This window comes from Malaclemys terrapin, chromosome 1 (genome assembly GCF_027887155.1).
Source record: "Malaclemys terrapin pileata isolate rMalTer1 chromosome 1, rMalTer1.hap1, whole genome shotgun sequence".
Classification (NCBI taxonomy): Eukaryota; Metazoa; Chordata; order Testudines; family Emydidae; genus Malaclemys; species Malaclemys terrapin.
Genome location: NC_071505.1, coordinates 18163994 through 18186345, shown reverse-complemented (window position 1 = coordinate 18186345; position 22352 = coordinate 18163994). Strand labels below are relative to the sequence as shown.

At 40.6% G+C, this 22352-nt stretch overlaps 1 protein-coding gene across 2 annotated transcripts in view; it reads right to left on the bottom strand.

The window, feature by feature from the left end:
* Positions 1 to 682: 682 nt before the first annotated feature.
* Positions 683 to 22352, bottom strand: part of SEMA3D (semaphorin 3D) — a 197984-nt gene continuing 176314 nt past the window's right edge. For both annotated transcript variants that reach the window (XM_054017156.1, XM_054017166.1), the window contains exons 17-18: positions 21575 to 21714; positions 683 to 8908 (exon numbers count right to left, since the gene is read on the bottom strand). In XM_054017156.1, the coding sequence (XP_053873131.1) occupies positions 8480 to 8908; positions 21575 to 21714 (569 nt within the window). In that variant the 3' untranslated portion in view covers positions 683 to 8479. The remainder of the gene's footprint in view (positions 8909 to 21574; positions 21715 to 22352) is intronic.

The window sequence follows — 22352 nt, the reverse complement described above, 5'->3', positions numbered from 1 at the left end:
GCCTGTACATTGCAGTGGATAAATAACAAAACATCTCATCCTGCCAGAGTTCAGACTGCTTTACCAGCCGCACACAGGACCAAAGCCTGGTCATACTGAAGTCAATGGCAAGTGACTGCAGTGGAACCAAGATTGATCCCACACAGGGATTACATCATGCACTACTGAAGTGCAGCCACCTGTGGGGAAGGGTCACAGCAGCTGTTCAAAGTCCTTATTCATGTTAAACTTCAGTTGAAGTCAACAAGATATGTAATAGTAATATTTGCCCTGTTGACCTTGTATTAGTTCCTTAGGCCATGTCCTCACTACAGATATCTGCCAGCATAATTACATTGATCAGCGGTGAAAAGAGATGTGATCCCTGATTGACATAGCTGTGATGGCAGAAGACCCTAGTGTAGATGCAGCTGGCAAAGCTGTCCTTTTACTGCTAGAGCTTGTTTTGTTGAATAAGCATTTTCACTATACCAATACAAAAATACAGACTTGGTGGAGTAGCTGCAGTTACACTAGGATTGCCTTGTTGGTATAGTATAAATGTATTCCTACACCAGTAAAGCACTCCTACAGCAAACATGGCCGATGTCTTCCCACTTCCGTCTCACGTTGCAATCTTTTTTCTTTGGAAGCCCATATTTTACTATTTGGTCTGATTAAGGGGGAAAATAGACAGCAAAAGTTCTGTCAGAATTTGCTATTTATTATAATAAAACCAAAATATACATTTAACAGTTTCAGATACCTTTGGATTACAAGATTGGAATTCCTGTTAAAACAGCAGGATTGCCAAACTCAAAGCTAGTTAGTGACCATGTACAATGCTTTAGTTATGATGTTACATAATTAACTATATTGCTTGTAGTATTGTTGTAGCCGTGTCAGTCCCAGGATATTAAAGAGAGAAGGTGAGTGAGGTAATATCTTTTACTGAACCAACTTCTGTGGGGGAAAGAGACAAGCTTTCAGGTTTACCCAGAATGAAGAGCTCTGTGTAAGCTCAAAAGCTGGTCTCTTTCACCAACAGAAGTTGGTCCAATAAAAGATATTGCTTCACCCACTGTGCCTCTATATTTAGACATGGTAATTCATAAATGGCCCTTTCCACCAAAAGTGTTTTTTCCCATATTACTCTATAAATAATGATACTAGAAATGTGAAATTGACTCCTGCACAGAAAGTCAGTCTAAGAACCAGTTAAGCCCTATAACATGGCTTTAAGTGGTGCATAGTTCTTGTGCTGGATTTCTGAAATAGTGTGAGTTTTGCCGTATGTGAAAATATTAACCTTACTGATAGAATGTGATGCATTAATCAAATTCCTTTTGGTCAGTCTGCTTGGCCATTACTTTTCTCTTGAGAGCATTTGGAGAGCTTCTGATCAGTTTCCTTTCTTCCCAGCCAGACTTATCCTGAGATATTTGAATTTTTCTGTCATTAATTGGGGGGGAGGGGAGGGGGGAGAAACATGCAACTTCATACAAGTGATGGAAAAGATTATAGATCAGTCTCTCTTGATTTGTATGTTCCATAGATTTCTGTGCTTCTTATCCAATAGTAATGTAGTCCAGTTTTTACAATTTCAACATGTTGAAAAGCAAAATTAAAATGACTTTTTTACATTTACTTTACATAGAAATCTCTTCAATTTAAGTCATGAAGAAATCATAAGTAACAGAACTTAAGGAATCCTTTAGAGCAGGTTGATTTTTTTTAAAGTTGGGTGAGTTTTGGGACATTTGAGAGCAATTTCCATGCTGTCATCATTTGTAATATTTTCATTTTTCTGGATTTTCTTGCATAAAAATAATTCATTTTCAAACTGAAATTTTCAAAAAATGCTTTTTAAAAAATCCCTTGTGACTAAGGGCTTGTCTGCCTGGGGAAGTTAGTATGGACTAATAAGCTAGGGTGTGAATTTAAAATGCACTAGCTACCCGTGTGGATACTGTTACGCTTTAAAGCACACAAAGGCGCTCTTAGAGCTGAGTAAGTATGTCCACACAGAGAGTTAATGTGAAGTAGCTAGTGTGCACTAGCTGCTCCACACCAGCTACTCTGGGCTTTTTTCCTCATGGAAATAAGCCTTAAGATAACCAATCAAAATTGGCCATGCAATCTCCCCTTCTCCCCCCCACCCCACGCAAATATACTTTTTGAAAAGCAACAAGCAGGCAAATCTTTTCTTTACAAATTTCTATTGATTTTTTTTTCTTTGAAAAAATGGAAAACTTCAAAAATATGAGAACTTTTCCCAAAAATATTTCATTTTTGGAAAATGGCCACACTTGGATAACGTATTATTTTCCTCTTAAAAATTGACCATTTCTAGCTGTCAGATTTTTGGAACTTTTGCTAAATTATATAACTTTAGGTGATGCTTTGAAGTATAATAAATGCAAGTTTTGTAAACTGATCCTGGCTTTCAGCCTATAGGCAGACATATGGTACTGTCCTATGAAGTGCTAAGTGCTTTCAAAACTCATAAAAGTTGTGAAGCCCACAAGGCTCTGCCCAGGGCAGCCATGACACACCTTTGCAGACAAGTTATCTGCCTAAGCCTCCTGTTCCAGTCACTGTTACCACATATGTTGAATATTCAGAAAATGTCTGATCTTGGACATGGTTCCATTTAAGAGCAGGAGTAGCAAGAACAAAATGATAGAACACAAAAAGCAGCCAAAGGCACGTCTATATAATAAGAGTAATGGAGCAGAATATAAAACACCACCAAAATTGAGACATGTCTGGGTCCATTAAAAATATCATGACTGCCATAAGTGGACAAATGACTGTCTTGGCACAGACTATTTGAAACTGTTAACTAGCGGTCCATAGCAGTAATCAAAGCCACCTGGACATGTTGTTTTGGTTCTTACATCACCAACAGACATTGATTTTAAACTGGGGAACTGTACACAATGACAATACAATAAAGAGGAAAAAGACCAACTTTAAACAAGAGTTTCAAAATCTCATTATTGAGGGAAATTTCACCTTCCGATCTGTGATTTGTCTTGCCAGATCTGGTTTACATCTGTCAGTCACTGAATTGTTTTGTGTCAAAACATTAGGAAAGTTTGTGGTAGACACTAATCTATACAAACACAAGTGCCTAAGAAAACATTGTCTGAGATGAGCATATATTAAAGGGCCTTCTAGTATGTTTAACTTTATACACTAAGCAATGAGTCAAATCCTGAAATCTTCACTGATTTGCCTAGTCTTTTTTTTTTTAAGGTCAGCAAGAGTTTGCTTAAGTGATGACTGAGCGAAAACCAAGGAAGGATTTGTCCCAATAGCTTGAGACAACAGACTCAGATGGTAGGATATAAAACCAAACCTGAACAACTAAGAGCCCAATCTTGCTCCATTGAAGTTTGTGGCAAAACTCCCATTAATTTCAATCAGAGCAGGATCAGGCCCTTTAGCCAAACATTGGTGATTATCTGTTATCCCAGTATTATAATGTATTTAAATATTCAGCACTGTGAAAATGTGTGCCTGGCTAGGACACTTTTAAGTTTATCATCATTAAAATACTAGATGGAAGTAAAAAAACAGCCTTAAAATTCTCTCACGGGCTGTTCTTTTATCCTTCCTTTTCCTGTCTATAATGAACTTGTTTTATATACCTCAAAAGTTGGATTACAATTACAAAGGATTTCACACATCAGCTAATCACAGAAGCCTAATTCTGAGTAATATTTGTGACACTAAGGTAAAATATAATAAGGGCTTCAATTTTCATAAATTGTAACAGAATATATTGGAGACACATGTGGATTTGATTTTCCTGTCACGCAGGTGTAATTCCAGTGCCTTCCATGCAGTTAACTCCTGATTCTTCTCTATATAATGAATCTCTACATAGTTATCTACAATCTAAGTTGCGTCTTGGAATAACTTGCTATGATTACTTTGATTAGATTGAGATTTATATTCCACTGAAGCCAATGGGACTTAGGTCACTGACATCCATGGGGGCTGACTCTGTAAGTATTTTCAGCTCATATCAATCAGTTGCAATAACCTTGTGTTACACATAAAATAGAATGCATCCAATTATTTATGTAGGTCCCTTCAAAACAGTCATACACATGCCAGCGGTTTAGTAGGAAAATCATGTTCCACTAATCATGTATTAATTTTTGATAACGGATTTGTAAATGGTAGGTGCATATCAAGACTTACATAGATTTGATTAAAATTTCAGAGCGTTTTAGACTATGGGCCCAATTCTGATCTCACATGAATGTAAATCAAGAGTAATTCCATTAAGTTTAATTGCGTACATCAGTATAATTGAGATAAGAACCAGGGTCCAATGGACTGGCAAAATCAAGGATCTTGGCTCCTCAGTAGATGTGTAAATTTAACCGCTTGCTCAGAAAACTGTTTGCTTATGGAATGAATACATATTCACACATGTCCCTAGAATGTTTTCCAGCAAAAGAACAAATTTAACAGAATAAGTGTTAAACGCTTTATTCCTTTGTCTGCTAATACCACTGCCAGTTTTATTTTAACTGACTTCAGGAATACAGTATTTAGGAATCTGTTGGATGTTAGAATTCTAAAACCTGATGCAAGCTTTAACAACTACAATACAAGCCGCACTGGCTGTTCTGACAGCCTGTCTGAAATGGATGGAACTCAGGCAAACACAAGTTATGTTTTGAAGTGAGGGGAGAAGGAGGTTTTTTATTTTTTTGAGGTAGGGGAAGAGCATTTATTACTGATTGGACCAAAGTATTTTTTTAAAGTCTGCACTAGGGGATCTGTTTAGAACCTTCAGTTATTAATGTGGAGGTAACTTTTTCCACTCTCAACCCAAAGTTTGGGTAGCATTACTTTTATTGAGCCCTTTAAGGAGGCTGGGTTCAGTTCCATTTTAACTATGAGCCTGTTGTGGCTCATCGTACAGCCCAGCAGCACAATGGATTCAAGTCCTCATTTTGAAAGTTAAGTAGATCCAGGTTTGGGCCTTTAAATTTAAAATATATAACTGAATATATATAACTGATTTTTTTACAGGAAGGGAATCCTTTCTTGTCTGGCTCTTGTGGCTAAAATTCTTGGGTTAGCTCGTTCTGTTCTCCTTTGAGCCTGTCTTTGGGATTGTACATTACAGAAGGATCCACTACTCTTACTCCTGACCTTGGTTTTTGACTGAATAACAAACAACTGTCTAAAGAAATCCCTTCTTACCCTTCCCCAGTGTTCCCTGGACTATCTAGCTAATTTACTGGTCCCCAGTGCCCCTTGGAATCATTACCAGTGTATCATCTACTGCTGTGTATGAGAAGCAGTGTGCTAGTTCAACATACATCACTTATAAAATGTACTGAACCACAGATTTTCATCTGCACAATATTATTAAATACCCCTTCCCTGGGGTGGTATGAATCCAATATGGTATAATGACTTGGAGGATATTGAATTTATTTCCTCACGATAGAATTGGCCTCATTCCTCGCTTGGGTCTTCACTCTGCTACTCCACACAGCAGAGTTGAGGTCAGTCCTCTGAGAGGAATCCTATTGCAAGAACACTTAAAAGAAAATAAAACCCCTTGAATTCAAGAGTAGTAGCATTTAATTCAATCTTTTAATGCTCACAGTCCCAGCGGTGCAGCCCTTAGGCCCTCAAGACTCCTGTTGAAGTTGACGGGGAGTTTTGTGCAAGGATTGTAGCACTAGGCTCTGCAAAGCTATTTAAACCTAAAGGAAACCAGTTCTGTTCAGCTCTCAAGGAAGATGGAAAAAAGTACTGAACAAACACAAACAGCTTATTTAGGGCCAAATCCTGTTCACCTTATCTCATTGAGTAGGGGCACTGACGTGAGTCCAATGGTTCTACTTTCATGAAGAAGGTAAGTAGGGTTTTTGCTGTAATCAATAATTACAATACTGAGCCAATTGACTTCAGTGGGAGAAGGAGCAGGCCCCTTGTCAGTACATGTAAGCATGGGCCTAAGACGGATCATTTGATGCTAGCACCTTAGCTTAGTCATGGCATGGCACCACTCATTCCCCGGAGGACCAAGTCTGAGAGATGGTACTCTCTGGACTGATAAAATACAACAAGGAATACATCGGTGGGTTCTGTATGGTGACTGCAGTCATCCTTAGGCAAAAAAATTCTAAAGGGATTCAAGATTTTGAGTGTCTCATTTTTTGGGTGTCCAACTTGAGATTTCTTAAAGGGGCTTCAAAAAGGATAACAGGATAACACCCCTTCTGGAGTCTCAAATTGGGCAACAAACATAAGGGCAGTCAAAATCACTAGTCACTTTTGAAAATCTTGACCTAAGGTCCTATTGCTGTACAAGCTGATTTCTGAGCATAATGGTTACTACTGTGAAAAGTTCTATAGACATTAATAGGCTACTCAGAGTAGTAAGGACTAACCTTACTAATAAGAGCCTAGGACATCAGTCTCTTTGATTAAAGGTCCTGTACAATGAAACTCCCCTCTCATCTTTTATAATATTTAACACTTGCAAAGTACACTATCGAAGTACTGTACACAAACTACCTAATGCCTTCTAATTAACTAATGTATCTTAATGAAAAAAACAAAGAATCTAAAATCTCTGTCTTTATACAATACATGCACATTCCGTTTTAGTTTTTTTTACAATAAACTTGAGTCAGCTGAGGTTCCTTTCTACAATCTGAAAAACACATCACCATATTTGTATCATTTATCAGAAAGGAAATGTACAATGGCACAGATTGTATGGACACAATTATTGATCAGGAACTGAATGCACACACATATTGGGTAGTGGATAGGGATAATCTCCAGCATGCAGAGCCAAAGTTCTTGGTTCCTTAATGAATTGCACACCAATTACATGGCATTCCCACAGACTTTGCTCTCAAGACATGTAGAATGCATGAGAAACAAGTAAAGTCTGTCGGTTTAGTATCCATCAAAGCTTTCTTCCATGTGAGGAAGTGGCTAATTTGTCATTTCACACTCAAAGAGGCGTGAAAGGCAGAAAGGGGGAGGTTTGGTAGAGTGGGGGAGAGGGGCTGCGAAGCATGAGAAGAGGCAATAGCCCTGATTTTGATCTTGCTTACACTAGTGTAAATTGGGAGAAAGTCCAATGAAGTCAATGGAGTTACACTGGTGTAAATCAGATCTGAAGGAAGCACAGTGTCTCTTGCTCATACAAGAAGATTTATCTTATTAAAGCGCAGAAAGTAAAACTAGGAACACTTTACAAATGATGTTATTGTAAATCGCAAAGCTGCTCATCTCTAACTTCTACTTCTGTTTATTTACATGTGGGCTCTTTTTGTTTTTATTTAATTATAATAAAAAAGTATTAATTCCAACAACACAATGCCTTGTTTGAAATACACAAGAACTTTTATAAAACAAATACACAAGTCTGAGGAATGTCTGCTCTCTCCCCATTGTTATACCTGGCGTAAGAGCACTGTCAGTTTCTGTCTGTCACCAAATATGTTTCCCTCATTGTCTTTTGTCATCAAGTGTGGGAGGGTTTTTGTGCGTGTGTGTTCTCCGCTCCTCTTTTTTTCCACAACAAACTAACCATACTCCAGAAAATGAAGCCAGCCGGGGGTTAGAGTTGTAGAGGTGAGTGGAGACATTCAGGATAAAATCTTCAGCAAGACAATAGAGGTGAAGGCAGAAATCCCATTATTTGTTAATAGGGTTTGTGCACGTACCTCCCACGTGCTTCTTACGAAATTTACTCTCGAATATCTTGCTGGCAGTTTCAATTTGAGTGAAGAATACATTTCAACAGAGGGACTGCAAACTAGAGGCTGCTTTTGTCCTAATGAATAAAGCTCTACATTTCCTCCTCTTAAAATGTGATCACATTTTTAAAAGGGGAAAACAAGTGTTACTGCTAAGCTTATATTTAATTTGATTTTTTGCTTTGCTTCTCTGTGTTAGCAAATGCCACCCATGTACCTAAATATATGTCCAATGGGTAATTTAGTATAGTTTTGCAGATCTGTCACAAAATGGCCTGTATCTATATGGCACCTCCCATCCTTACAAGACCCCAAGCACTTTTACAAATACATCTACATACCCCTGAACTGCAGCCAACTCTCGGGTGGAATGTAGCAGTCAATTAATAATGCACTGTAACAAAGACTTTAAATCTCATATAAAAATTATGCCAGGGAAGCCATGGAACACCCACATGACATATGTCATGAATCAGCTTCTCACTAAGTGTTAGCTACAAAATCTGAATTTCTGGGAAAAAACCCAGATTTGGAATTATTGCCTTGAGTGCGATGCTCAAATAAGGAATTTGTCATTTGCTATAATATTCCAGTATTACAGTGCAGTCCTGTACAGACCCATAATGACTGTGCGTTATCTAATCTCAGTGTGAAGCAATATTAATGAATAGGAAGGATGCACAAAACAGAACACAGTATTTTTGCATGTTAAACGTCCTTTCTTTAAATAGACTATAAAACTACGTAGATGTAGGCCTGGCATGTGGGCTGCTGACAGGTTCATGGTGCCTTCGATTTCGCTTTTTCTTCATCTCCTGCATGTGCTTCCATTTTGCCCCACCTTTGTTCCGCTGCCGCCGCTTCTCCCGGTGCCACATCTGTTCACAATATTCATCCAGGCTGAAGCTGGGGCTGCTGACGAGTTGGATGTAATCCTTGTACCTCAGCCGCGACTCAGTAAGCAAATCTCTCCCCCGTCCCTCTTCTTCCTCCGTTTTCTGAGTGCTTTCCATGTGCCCGTTCTCTATGACGTTTAAATTTAACTTCACGATGGTGTGAATGAACGTGTGCTCCTGTGCTTTGCAGTAATACGCCCCTGTGTCCTTTCTCTGCAGGCTGCGGATCAGCAGCCCGTATTCCGTTTTGATGATCCTCTCGTCAGCCTTCAGCTGTGAAATTGGACAAAGCAGAAAATAAAAGCTATGTGTTAGGTGGGGAGTAGAGGAGACAGAGGGGACGGTTGGCTCAGGGACTGACAATGAGATATGCAGTCTTTTACCTCTAGGTCACTGGCATATAAGTACCTTAGATAGACAGATGCATATGGAACCATTTGAATTTCAGAGTTCTACTATTCAATTGATAATTAGAGTCTCATCAGCATGCCTTAGTTAAAGGTACGTACAGTCTGAGAGGATAGAGTCACCAAGAAATAATACAATTAAACAGACCAAAACAAGGGTAAGGTAGCCTACTTTCTCAAAGCAAGAGTTGGATAGTTAGCTGGACAAATCCCATTAGATTGCAAGCTGTTTGGGGCAGGGGCTATCATTTTATTTTGTTTGTATAACATGTAGCACAATGGGGTCCTGGTCCACGGCTGGGGTGCCTAGCCACTACCGCAATACAAATAATAAATCAATAGTAATAACAATTAAGTCAATAAGTCTCATTCTGATCTGACACTGGGTTTACAACAGTGTAAACACTCTTAACTTTAAGGTAGTTACGCTTCATTTACACCATTGTAAGTGAGAGCAGAAAAACGCCAATAAGATTCAGGGAGCTAAAACCAGTGCAATTCTTTTATCATGTACGGTTCAGGATCTGTGAATGAGAAAACCTAGAAAAAACAGAAATTTAAAGCTAAGGCTGAATTTCTGTGCATTATGTACCCTATTCATTGCAGCATTTGTGGAATTGTACTTGAGATTGTGAAGGCTGTGGAAATACTTGCTCTGTCTAGCACAACATGACATGTTAGCCACTGGCATGCTGGCTCTATGCACTTGGTGCCTGAGGCAAACATAGCCATCCATGCTGCCAGCTACTTTGCAAATCTGGTAACCTACAAGTGATTTACAACATTAATTAAGCCTCACAGCCCCTCTCTGAGGCACTGATATGTTAGGATCCTTGCAGATGGAGAAACATGGATGCTAAGTGATTTGTCCAAGGCCACGCAAAGACTCAGTGGCAGCGTTGTGAGTAGAGCTCTGACTCCCAATCCCTTGCTCTAATTCTATACTCCCGAGTACATTTCCTCTGAAGCACTGATGTTGGAAAAGGAAGCTGGCACTTCACAGAGTGTGCAGTGTTCTGCTGCCACACAGAGGCTGCAGGGGAGAACAACAGCGAAGGGATTGCGGTTCAGCTTGATTAGCCCACAATGCAGATTAAGCACATCTTCAGCACCACTGGTGTCATTGTTATAATACACAAGGATCCTGTTTAATTCACTATTGTGCTGAGTGCCTCACTGGGGGGAAAAAAGACAGAAAGAAAGAAAAAAAATCTGGAAAACGTCCCAGACTATACATCTACCCTCCCAGAATATTTCAGAGGAAGAAGATCAGGGAAGCATAAAGATGAGTAAATTAACTGTATTCACAGTGGGTAGACTACACACTGTTTTTATGTGAAAAATCTGTAAGCAATTCTTCATCCCTAAATAATATATATAAGTCCTGCTTGCCTGGCTTGCTACCATACTAGCTGAAGCACTCTTCAGCCAGATATGTGCAGCTGCCTGTGTGCCATTGATGACCCACTCAGAGAGCACACGTCAGCTACTAGAAAGGCAGGGTGGTCTACTGAATGGAACTCGGCTCAGCTGGGGCTTAGTGGTGGGTTCTGTTTAGTTCTGTCACAGACACACAATATGGCCTGAGGCAAGGCAGCTCCGGGCTTCAGTTTCCTCATTCATAAATTGGCGACAAGAATACTGACTGCATCACAAGGGGGAAGTCAGGCTTATTTAATAAGTGTCTGGCAAGTGCTTTGTGATCTTTTGACACCAGGCACTATACAACCCCAAAGTTTGTCTGAGTTAAAATAGCTTGGTCATGGTCAAAATACAAGTACATTTACAGCAGCTAACAGTCCTGCAATAGCGGGGAGATGGACTAAGTAATTCAATAAGTCTTTTCCTTCGCTAGATTCTATCACATAGGGCAGTTTTCCCAACCTTTTCAGGTTGGCCTCCCCTTATTTGAAGTAAAACTTTTTGAAAATCCCTTGCACTTACTGTAAAGTAACAATAAAAATGTATCAATGATAAAGATAAGCCTATATAATTTATTTGTGTGTGTGTTTCATGCTGCTGAGAGATAATACTTGACCCAGAAGAGTAAGGCTGTGTGGGAAATGGTGGAGAGAGATTTTCTTTGGTTTAGATTATAATAAATTTTTTAGTGCCTCGCAAACCTCCCGCATCTCCCCAGTTGCCTTTCATGATCTTCTCCCCCTCCCCCCCCCCATACAAGGGTCATGACCACTGATTGAGAAACATTGACATGGGAAAGGCCAACTGCTGGATGTCTGAGGAAGACAGAGAAATATAGGGTGGGGTTTTCAAAACTGCTCAGCATTGGCCTTTACTCTGTTGCCATTAGAACCCATATGGATTTCAACAGAAGCAGAGTTAGACTGAGTGAGCTTTCCTGAAAATTTCACTTAGACATGCTATTGTATTGTGTCAAGTGATACCACAACATTTGCTATCCTGCAAAGGTAGAAAAAAAAGGAGATATTTAAAATTTTTGAAAAGGCCTATTTTAAGGGTAAGGGTTCCCTCACTTTTGCTATTATTATTTCTAAGGCCATCCAAAGATATATTATTAGGTGTCTTCCAAAACAGAAAAAAAAAACCAGAATGCCTTCTCCAAGGTGCTTAGAAGACAAAATTATGCATTTAATCACATGGGCATGGCAGTATGAGGAAAGGTTTTTATAAATTATTCTGGGAAAACATGGCTTAACATTGTTAATTTTTGTGTAGGCGTAATGGCAAAGGTGGATCATAAAGGGGCTTTAATGAGTTGAAGGTGGTGGCTTTTCATAGCAGCTCAAGCAGGTCATGCCAGGAGTAGAGACTAGTGTGCAAGAAAATGCAAAGGGGGCTGTGGGTAAAGCTGATGAGCAGGGCAAAAAGGCTGGTGTTGCTGGTGGAGCAGAGATGACTCAATAAGAGAAAAGAGGCTCGAACCACTGTTGAGCCCAGGTAAGGGAGTTTCAAAGAGGCATCCTGTGGCTTCCTGGCACCATAGTTTAGATCAGATTGAGGGCTGTTCTACACTATGTCCCAGCTGTAATGTCCTCCAAAGAGCTGTTTGTCAGCTGGGAACCGCCAGAGCACAGCTTGCTCTGGCCACATCTCTGATTCTGGAAGCACAGGGCCAACTACATTGGCTTAGGGTGACCAGACATCCTGATATTATCGGGACCATCCTGATATATGGGGCTTTGTCTTATATATGCACCTATACCTCCCTGCAAAAAAGTGTCTCGATTTTTCACACTTGCTATCTGGTCACCATACATTGGCTACGTGTCAGACCTCCTACAATAAGGGAATCTCCAGCTGGCTGGCTAAGCTGGCTGTACACTGATTCAAAGAAACCACAGTGGGGCTCAGCCTGTTGTCAGGTAAAAGGAAGGACAGAGCTATGGAGGCTCTCGAAGAATCTAGAATTAGAAAAGAGCTGTTGGGTCACTTAGTCCATCTTTGTACTAATTATTACCATGCGGTATTTGTAATACAGTAGTCTTCATGTGCAGTTTGATACTAGGATGGAGACAGGCTGTTCTCAATGGTGGCAGATGACAGAACAAGGAGCAATGGTCTCAAGTTGCAGTGGGGGAGGTCTAGGTTGGATATTAGGAAACACTATTTCACTAGGAGGTTGATGAAGCACTGGAATGAGTTATCTAGGGAGGTGGTTGAATCTCCATCCTTAGAGGTCTTTAAGGCCCGGCTTGACAAAGCCCTGGCTGGGATGATTTAGTTGGTGTTGGTCCTGCTTTGAGCAGGAGATTGGACTAGATGACTTCCTGAGATCCCTTCCAACCCTGATATTCTATTCTATGATGCAGTTCTGTTCAGAGTATAGTCATAAATGTGCTAAAGGTTGAGGTTCCCATCACTCTCCTCGGGAGCTCACACCACAGGCTAACCGGTGCTAAGCTGGTTGTGTCTCTTAATCCCAATCCATCTCTACTTTTATTTTTAATGAATAAGATTCTTATTCAACGTCCCATTTACATCTTGGTTATTGATTTATGGAGATTGTCACCTCCTCCTTTTCTATGGCTTCATTGTTAATTCCTTTCTTATTCTCTGACAGGATGAAATTATGGCTCTGATTTCACACATATTGAGCCACACTTCACTATTGTTTTCCCTCCCACTTCTCTTTTTTGGTATCCTGTTTATGTTGTTTTACCCATAGGTTCAGAACTCTTCCGGACTTTCCTCTCTACTTTTTCCCCCACAGGACTCTGGAGTTTCATAAACACCTGGCATTTCATTACTTGGTAGTAGATCTTTAACCTTTCACTTGAATACTTAATTTGTTCTTTAGTTCCTGACCTGCAGACGTAAAACATGTTTTATTAAATTTTGAGTATAGTGAAAAGCCTGGTTACGTAGGAGACATCATTTTATTTCTGTCATATGTGGTTTCATTATTTTTCAGCATATCATAACCAATCATTCTGCTGGAGCTATAACGAGTTCTTCAGCAATTCAGAAGACCAAAGATCCCAATTCAACAATGTGATTAACTTTAAGCAGGTATTTTAAGATGAACATATGATTAAGTGTTTTGTTGAATCAGGGCCAAAATTGTGAGCCACAGAAATTAAGCAGTTATCAACATTTGTCCACATAACTTCTGGTGTCATGTAGTTGCTTTGATTCAGCCTGCAAATGCTATATCTTCTCAATGACAAGGTAGCAGAGTTGGACAGAATTCTGTATATTCTTTCAGCAACTTTTAAATAGTTTTTTTATCATTGATATAAAATATTAAATAAAATGTGCAGAGCATAGATACAGAAAATGCCCGGCCAATGAATAAGAGGTTCATTTATATTAATTGCTTGATTTTTACAACATGAATTTAGTAATGGGGGGAAACAGATTACTATCTTACTCTTTCAAGATTTGGCAAACAGCTAAGGATTCAAAAGTGGCATGGCATTAGGTTAGGTCATTTTGTCCTTTGTTAATGGTGTGTTAAGATGGCTCCCTCATTACAAATAATTCACTTCAACGTTTTCACAGATGAAACATTGCACCTGTGTGTGAGAAGATAGTGGCTTCAAAGCCTGCCTTCCCTCATTAATCAACATGTGAAAAAGCACTAGAGGTAAAGCTGCGCTAACCATGGGTTAGATGACTGCTGGGGGAATTCTGCACCACTGCACAATGCAGAGTTTTGCAGAAATTAATGTTGTGTGCACAGAATTTCCTCTTTTCCCCAACAGAAATGGGCTGTAGAACTGCTGGCCACCACTAGGGGCCGCTGGACGTGGCAGAGCCCAGCTCGCAACTAGAAGATTCTGCAGGGGGAGTGGAAAAAGGAGCTGGAGGGTTCTTGGCAGGTGCAGTTCCCAGCATGCCCTGAAGGAAGGAGGCAGTGTGCAGGAAACTCCATGCAAGCCCAGGACTTGGGGGCAGCCATGGCTGGGCTCTGCAGGGGAGGGGTGCAAGCGAGCGTCTGAGTCAGAGGGGGGCCCTGGAGCTGAGCTCTGGGGGGTAGAGGGTGTGAGTGTCTGGGCTGGGGAGGGCCCCACAGCTAGGGTCTGGGAAAGGAGGGGGTGTGAGTGTCTGACCCCTTGACTGGGCTCTGGGGGGGAGAGGGCAGAGAAGCAGGAACTTATCTGTAGTAGGGATTTCTTTAAGTCTACTCCTGGGGGAATTTTTGTGTATGTCTTTATTGTTACAGACATACTTGCTGACAGATATTTTGAAATAAATGACCAAATAATTGAAACTGGCATGATTACATAGTGCAGGGATTGGCAACCTTTGGCACGCGGTCCGTCAGGGAAATCCGCTGGCGGGCTGGGATGGTTGGTTTATCTGCAGAGTCCGCAGATTTAGCCGATCACAGCACCCACTGGCTGCGGTTTGCCGTTCCAGGCCAATGGGCCGAGGGATGTGCTGGCCGCCGCTTCCTGCAGCCCCCATTGGCCTGGAACGGCGAACCGCGGCCAGTGGAAGCTGTGATTGGTCGAACCTGTGGACACTGCAGGTAAACAAACCATACTGGCCTGCCAGTGGATTTCCCTGATTGGCTGCATGCCAAAGGTTGCCAATCCCTGATATAGTGTTATTTTGACAAATAGAATTAGCAGAATTTTGAAATTTTGGGCGCAGAATTGCCCCAGTAATATTAGATGCAACTGCTGAACAAAGAAAAATAAGAAGCGTTTACTGAGAATTCTCCTTGGACTTCATTATCAGTGGCCTATATCATCATTCCATTGAGAAGATGGATCTTTTTTATTATGTGCCATGTTGTTACTGTTACACTGGGAAAAATAATTGAATTCAAACATTGCAGTAGAGAATTTTTTTACCACTCTTTTTTTAATTTGTACTTAATAAAAAATCTAAAGGAAAAAAGGAAGAATGTGTTGGGAATTACAGAGACAAGATGGGTGAAATAATATCTTTTATTGAACCAAATTCTGTTAGTGAGAGAGACAAGCTTTTGAGCTTACACAGAGCTCTTCTTCAGGTTTTAGGGACATAATGTCATTATGTAGGGAGAGATATCAGTCACACTATAGTTAAGGTTGAAGCTAACTTCCCATTAGAAGGATAATTTTTAAATTCTCACCCTACATTTACCCAAACCAAATCAATCTCCCTGAAAATCCACATGGATATATCTCAGGTCAGGATATTATATATATATATATATTTGTAATTGTGGAAAAAAATAATTGTCTCATTTAAGGACTTCATGGAATTAAAAAACAAACAACTCACCACCACTACCCAATTGGTTAAAGTAAAGTAAAAGAGTGACCATTGATTCTTTCAACAAACTGAAACAGATAAACCTTTAAAGTGTAAGTTGACATTGCTGTCAACACCAGGGGTTTTCCCCTTAAAAGCACATCACACCACCAACTTATGGTAAAAAGCAAATCAACTGCATCTTCAATTAAATTCAACAAGAAGTTAGTCAATAACTGTCTAACATTGCACTTCATCCCTGCCGGGCTAAATAAATAAATATATGGAAATATACCTCTCTCATAGAACTGGAAGGGACCCTGAAAGCTAAGTGAGTCCAGCCCCCTGCCATCACTAGCAGGACCAAGTATTGATTTTGCTTCAGATCCCTAAGTGACCCCCTCAAGGATTGAACTCACAACCCTGGGTTTAGCAGGCCAATGCTTAAAGCACTGAGCTATCCTTCCCGTTTCTCACTCCAGGGTTCCAACTAGTGACCATTCAATGGGCCTCCAAGACAAAACTCCCTTCTCAAATAACCGGGCCTGAAACAGGATGGTGTATTCTTAAATCTTTACTTGATAATAAGGTCTATGCCCATAACCAATGTTCTCTGCCAAACTTAGCCCTCTTCTCCATTCTGCTTTCATCTGACTCTTGGGTTTGGGGTTAAATAGTCACAGAATCTATCTACAAGCACCACCAGAAACTCATGCCCATGAAGTTGTGGCCAAAGAAAATAGGCTGTAATCACACAAAAATCATCAGCCACTGACTAAACCAACAGAGACCAATGCCTCACTCACCAATTCACCACCAAAAATATCAACACCACAGAACAGAGATCACTGCCAGATCAGTGTAAATCCCTCCAACCAGTGTAAAATGGACCATGGGAAAAAATGCATCCCTGTCTCCAATATGGTGACCACAGCAATAGAGTTCAGTGTCCTACCAAACACATACCTTTCAAAGAGGATTACCAACCAGGCTGGATAGCCCAATTCATGGCCAACATCAGCCAGCAAACATGGGGTAGGACAGTGGGAAAGAGTGAGCTGCTGGTGAAGAAGCCAAAATATGCTGAGGCTCCCCAGTGGGTTATCTTCCATCACCCACATCATGCAAGGAGTTAGACCATATCAATGATAGGCTGTCATTTCAAAACATATGGCTTGCTATGTCCCATGGAGAGGGACACGACAGCCTGGCAAATCTGCAGCCACAGGAGACTCTGGGTCAGGCTAGCCGAATGTTTTTAAAAACCATAGGAGGCCAATGTTAATAGCTTTGCAGGGAACACTGGGTTCGCTTTTTCTGGCCCAGACACCTATTATGTACATAACACAACACATAGGAATTTAAAAAGGAATAAACAAACAGCCGAGTTTAAGCTGCAGGAAATTCAGCACATTAAAGCTTTACGAACAAATGATGTACAGGCTTTTTTATTAATCCAAGTCACAAAAACGCTCCCACAAGTCAGTGACTAACCTTCCAAATATGGGAGTAAACATGATCAATTGCGTGAGCAACACTAAATACAAAAGCACCAGATAATTGACTCATGACCCACCAAACCGCAGGGAAACGCACTCCCCCTGGCAGCAGAATGACCTGGTGACAGCTCCTGTACCACAGGAGATCCTGTCCCCTCCCATAGGCCATTCTGACTGGAAGTAGGATTCTGAACCACGACCTTAAAGGTGAAATGCAGGAGACATCCTGCTGGGCCAAAGGCTCCCAATCTAGTCTGGATTTTGCCCTTTCTCTCCCCTCAGGAAGCTGTATTGCATGTCATGGACAAAGCGTAACCATCTATTTGTAAAGTGAGGTTTAAAGATCTGCTGAAACATTCCAGCTACACCACTTCAACTAAAAGTCTGTAACTTGAGTTTCCAGGTGCACTGAGTCATTCACAAAGCATGGTATCGTCATCACAATAAGTTATACCTTTAAGACATGCACTACAATAACATACAGTGTTATTAGAGAAATATAACGCAGGAAGAGAGAGCAGAATATAGAACTGTAATGGGGAAAGTTATGGTAAGGTATTGACTGAGCAAAGATCAGGCTACATGTTATATACAGCTACCCTATTTCTGTTACATCTGGTATTTTGGTCAAACTAAAGTGCATTAAAAAAACCCTCAACTTTATATCTCTCTCTTTCTATAGAGGCCATCTGTGTGGTATCCAACACTGAGGGAAAATTTCAAACATGGGTGCCCAAAGTTAGACCATCTCAAAAAGAGCCTGTGGTTCAGAGATGCTGAGCACTCACTACTCCTGTTGGTGTTTGACATCTCTTAACATCAGGCTGACTTATTTAGGTGGCTACACATGAATTTACTTTAGGTACCCAATTTGAAAATGCAGCTTTATTAATTTTTTCTTTATCTTTAAAGATAACAAAAGAAAGAACAATGTTGTTGTAGCTGTGTTGGTCCCAGGATATTAGCGAGATAAGGTGGATAAGGTATTATCTTTTATTGGACCAATTTTGGTTGGTTCAAGACCAGTGTCAAGCTTATACAGAGCTCTCGCCAACAGAGATTGGTTCAATAAAAAAATATTTCCTCACCCACCTTGTTTCTCTAAAAGGAAGAACATTTTTTGTGTGTATTGAAATGCACCATCAGGATGATTCTGAAAAGGGAAATGGTGGTTGCCCCATTATTTACGACAACAAAAACTAGATTGGGTCAAAATACTAGACATAGGAACAAGCATTTATCAGCAAGGATGGAGATGAGCTAATAGGTCTATCCCTTCTCTAATTGCTATGATCTTGAAAGTGAAAAAGGACTCTGGCTGGGGACTTTGGTGGGAAAAAAAGTATAAGAAAAAAAATCCAGAACATGGGCTCCATCATCTATTTTATCAAAGATCAAACATCATGTGAACATTCCCATGGATATAGTGGCAGCATGTGATAAGAAACTCTTTGCTTGCAGTTGACATTCATAACACAGAAAATCCATCTGGAGAGTTTTCTTCTAAATGAGCCCAGTGGTTAATATAGCATTTTATCAAAGCTTTACTTTTCTCATATAAACATTTCAGATTATTTACATAGTGCGAGCCTACTAAACGTTGTGAAAGGCTGCTAATGTGTGCTGGATGCATATTAGAGATGCAAATGCCATAAAACATATGCACACAGCCCCTTATGCCCTTCACACCAGATCCTTGGCTCAACTTCTTGAACCAGCTGTTGAATCCGATGATATAGGGGAGTCCCTGGGTGGCATAAAACCCACATGCCTGATTCTACCCTGTGTTCTTATGGCTTGGCTTAGGAAATAGGGCCAGAGCATGCTGGCATATTGGCTATTTGTGGCTATTACAAGTTGGCAAAAGTTTGCCCAGCCCTTAGCCTGCTCTAATGTAGCCAAAGGCCAATTTGGCCTTAAGCCAGCTCCACAATCAAGTGAGATAGAAAGGCAGTTTAAAGCCACCTTTGTTTTGCTCACCATGAGCTGCACCGATTGAGTCTTTGATTTCTAACCAAAATCTGAGTTTTTTCCAACTGGGTTGCACAAAAAACTCAGGGAGAAAAACTAGTCTTGTTAAAGCATCAGCCAGAGCCAGGAGTTTCAATTCCTGATTTAGCTACAGGAATGGACACACAGAACCCACCAACCCTGTTGTATCTCAATTTCCCAACATGAAAAATGAAGATGAAAATGCTTAACCAACTTTGCAAAGCACTTTCAGATCTAAGAGGATTAAACCTTATCCTTATTAAATATACCTTCTTCAGATGTAATATTTGGTCAATTAATGTTTGTAAATCCTTTTAAGAACCTTGGTTAGGTATTACAGAGGTGAAAGGTTGTTTTTATAATGACTGTGGGTCATCTAAGCATCAATCAAAGTTTCCTGTTCTGGAACAACTCTAGAGCATGTGCCTAACTTTAAGCATGTGCTTAAATCCCTTTGAAAAGGATAGGACTTAAATAATTGCTCAGTTGTTTTCATAAATTGGGTTGGATGTAATCATATATGTAAGTGCTTTTCTGAAGTGGACCCCTGGTGAGGTAAGGCATACAACTTCTTGCAAAAGAGAGTCAAAGATAAAACAATTAGGACAAGAATTACAATATTTCTGGAGTGATTAATATACATCTTCCAAGCCGTGCATAGTAGAGTTTTCAGTTTAGCCACCTGTGTTTATTAGTGTTCTTTGGCCATTCTCCAGACATACCAGCAGGCCTGCTGATGAGAATACAATATAATTTTTCAAGTATGTGGTATTGATGGATGTCAAAGATAGTGTTTTAAACCACTATAACTTTACCTAAGGCTTTAAGCCTGGGGCATGAGACGTGCTAGATATATAAATACATTTGTTATGTGCTCATGCTCAGTGGTGAAGTTCACTTTGCCATGCTTGAGTATGTAGGGGTTGATACAACAAAAGTACCCCAAAGCCAGGGCCTGCAGACAGTCCTGTTCCTCCAGCTCATGTGGTGGAAAAGCATCTGCAGCCTGAGCTACTTGCACATAAAATAGATTATCTGACTCCCAAGGTTAGCACCCGTCAGTACTCTCCACGGCCCACTACTGGTGTCACAGTCCTCATGTGGCCTCCAACATGGCGACTTTCCCCAAAGAGCCCAGATGGTGCTCAGGGTCCTCTGCAATAGACACCGTAGCCCCATACAGGGCTATCACCTCACAAGAATCAGCAATGACTAGACTTTCTCGGCTCTTAGAAAGACAGAGAGAAATCTTGCCATCACAGTCAATGGGAGAGTTGCTAGCACCCACAATCAGTGGAAGGCTGAGCCATAAACCATGGTGCATATTTAATAGTTCCTATAGGACTCTGATATTTAAACTCTGCTTGAGCTTGAAAGAAAAACAATTCAATCTGGTTCAGATCTGAAGGCATAACTAACAAAAGACTGGGATGAACATTGAACAATAAAGCACATCTAAAACCTTCGACCAACTTACCTCCCCCTTTTCACTACCACCACACTTGTGATGACTACACAGGTGCTATGGAGTGGCCTGAGATGGAAAATGGCTTGTAGGAGGGCAAAAGGCATTCTCTGTGAGGGGACCTTAGGTTTGAAAGTCAGTCCAAACCAGTCCCAATCTGTTGACCTTCAGGACATGGTTTTTCACTAGCTGTGAGAGGACTCCGTGGAAAATTATAAAGATTGTAAGGCAGGAGACATGTTGGGTGCTGGTCCCAGATGACAGAATTAACTCCCCCAGGAACTAAGGACCATTGGAAACCACCCCACTTTCAATTTCAAGTGCAAGCAGCACTTCTCCCACCTGCCTTCTCCAACTTAAACACAGAGGAGCACAAACATTTTTAAAAAATCTGAAACCCAACACAATGATCATAAAAAACACTCCCTGTACATACAATTCTCCTCCTAGGGACTGGAGGAGAGATAGAATCAACTTCACGTGAGAGATGTTCATCACCACACTTAATTGGAAGGTTCTCAGATACTAGGGCAATGTGGAAACTTATAGAGAGCAGAAGATTCTGAATGTGGTTTCGGCTGCTGAGTTATTCCATGTGTTAATTACTGGGGAAAAGGGTGTTACTGGAGTAGTCTGTCTTTTTAAAATGCACCCAAGAGTGCTTAGAGCAAAGGTTAGGGATTTTTTTTTAAACGAGTAGAATAAATAAAATAAATCTGCCTGTAGTACAGTGCAAATGGCCTCTCTCCCACCCTCTCTATGCCCCAAATGGTGATACCAGAACGCTACTTGATACCTCAGGTGAAGCAAAGAAAAGGAAAACATCTACTAATCCCAATAACTCCTGCCTTCGAATACTCAGCTGAATTCTCCACTGAGGAAGCTCGCCTTGTTGCCTATAACTTACCTCTTCTCGATGTTCTTCTCCAGAGCGTTGAATATACCACCTAATAGAGGCTTGCTGGGACTTAGGAATGCATTCCAGAAAAGTTGAATTAAATTCAATGCCAAAAATCACCTTTTCATCAGCAGTTTCATGACTAATGCCTGGAAAGCAAACATGGTACTGAAGATTAACCCTGACCTGATTTTTAAAGGAATAGGGAAATAGACTGATTCAGAACAGATGCTATAGGAGCAAGTGAATTATAAAATAAGCAAAAGGAAACTTAACTTTTAGCTTAAAATATAACTGCTAGGATTTGGAGGCAGCTGCTAACTTTCCTCCAGTGCAACTGTTTTTTAGAGAGGTTAATAAAATCTGTACCATTGACTTACTTAAATTTAAAGAGAGACAGTCACTGCTGGTGAATTAGATATTTTACCTATATTTTTCCTCTGCTCCATCCTCTGTGCACCCAGTGAAGACTCAGCAGAGTAGAGGTGGGGTAGCCATAAATGCTGGTTGTAGTTCCACCAATTCGGAGAGCCACCAGGGACCGCTTTAGCACCCTGCATACTTTAGAGCAGCCTCAAGGCTACCTGAAATCACTCCCTTTTAGTGGCCATTTACTAGGCAGTTACTGCTGGAGCTCAGTGTGTTCCAGATAGGGCACTGAACTAGAAGTAAGGAGACTTGGCTTCTTCTCTTGACTCTGCCAATGACCTTGGAAAAGTCACTCCACCTCTCTGTGCCTTTGTTTCCCCTCCCAGCCTTTGTCTGTCTTGTTTATTTGGATTGCAAG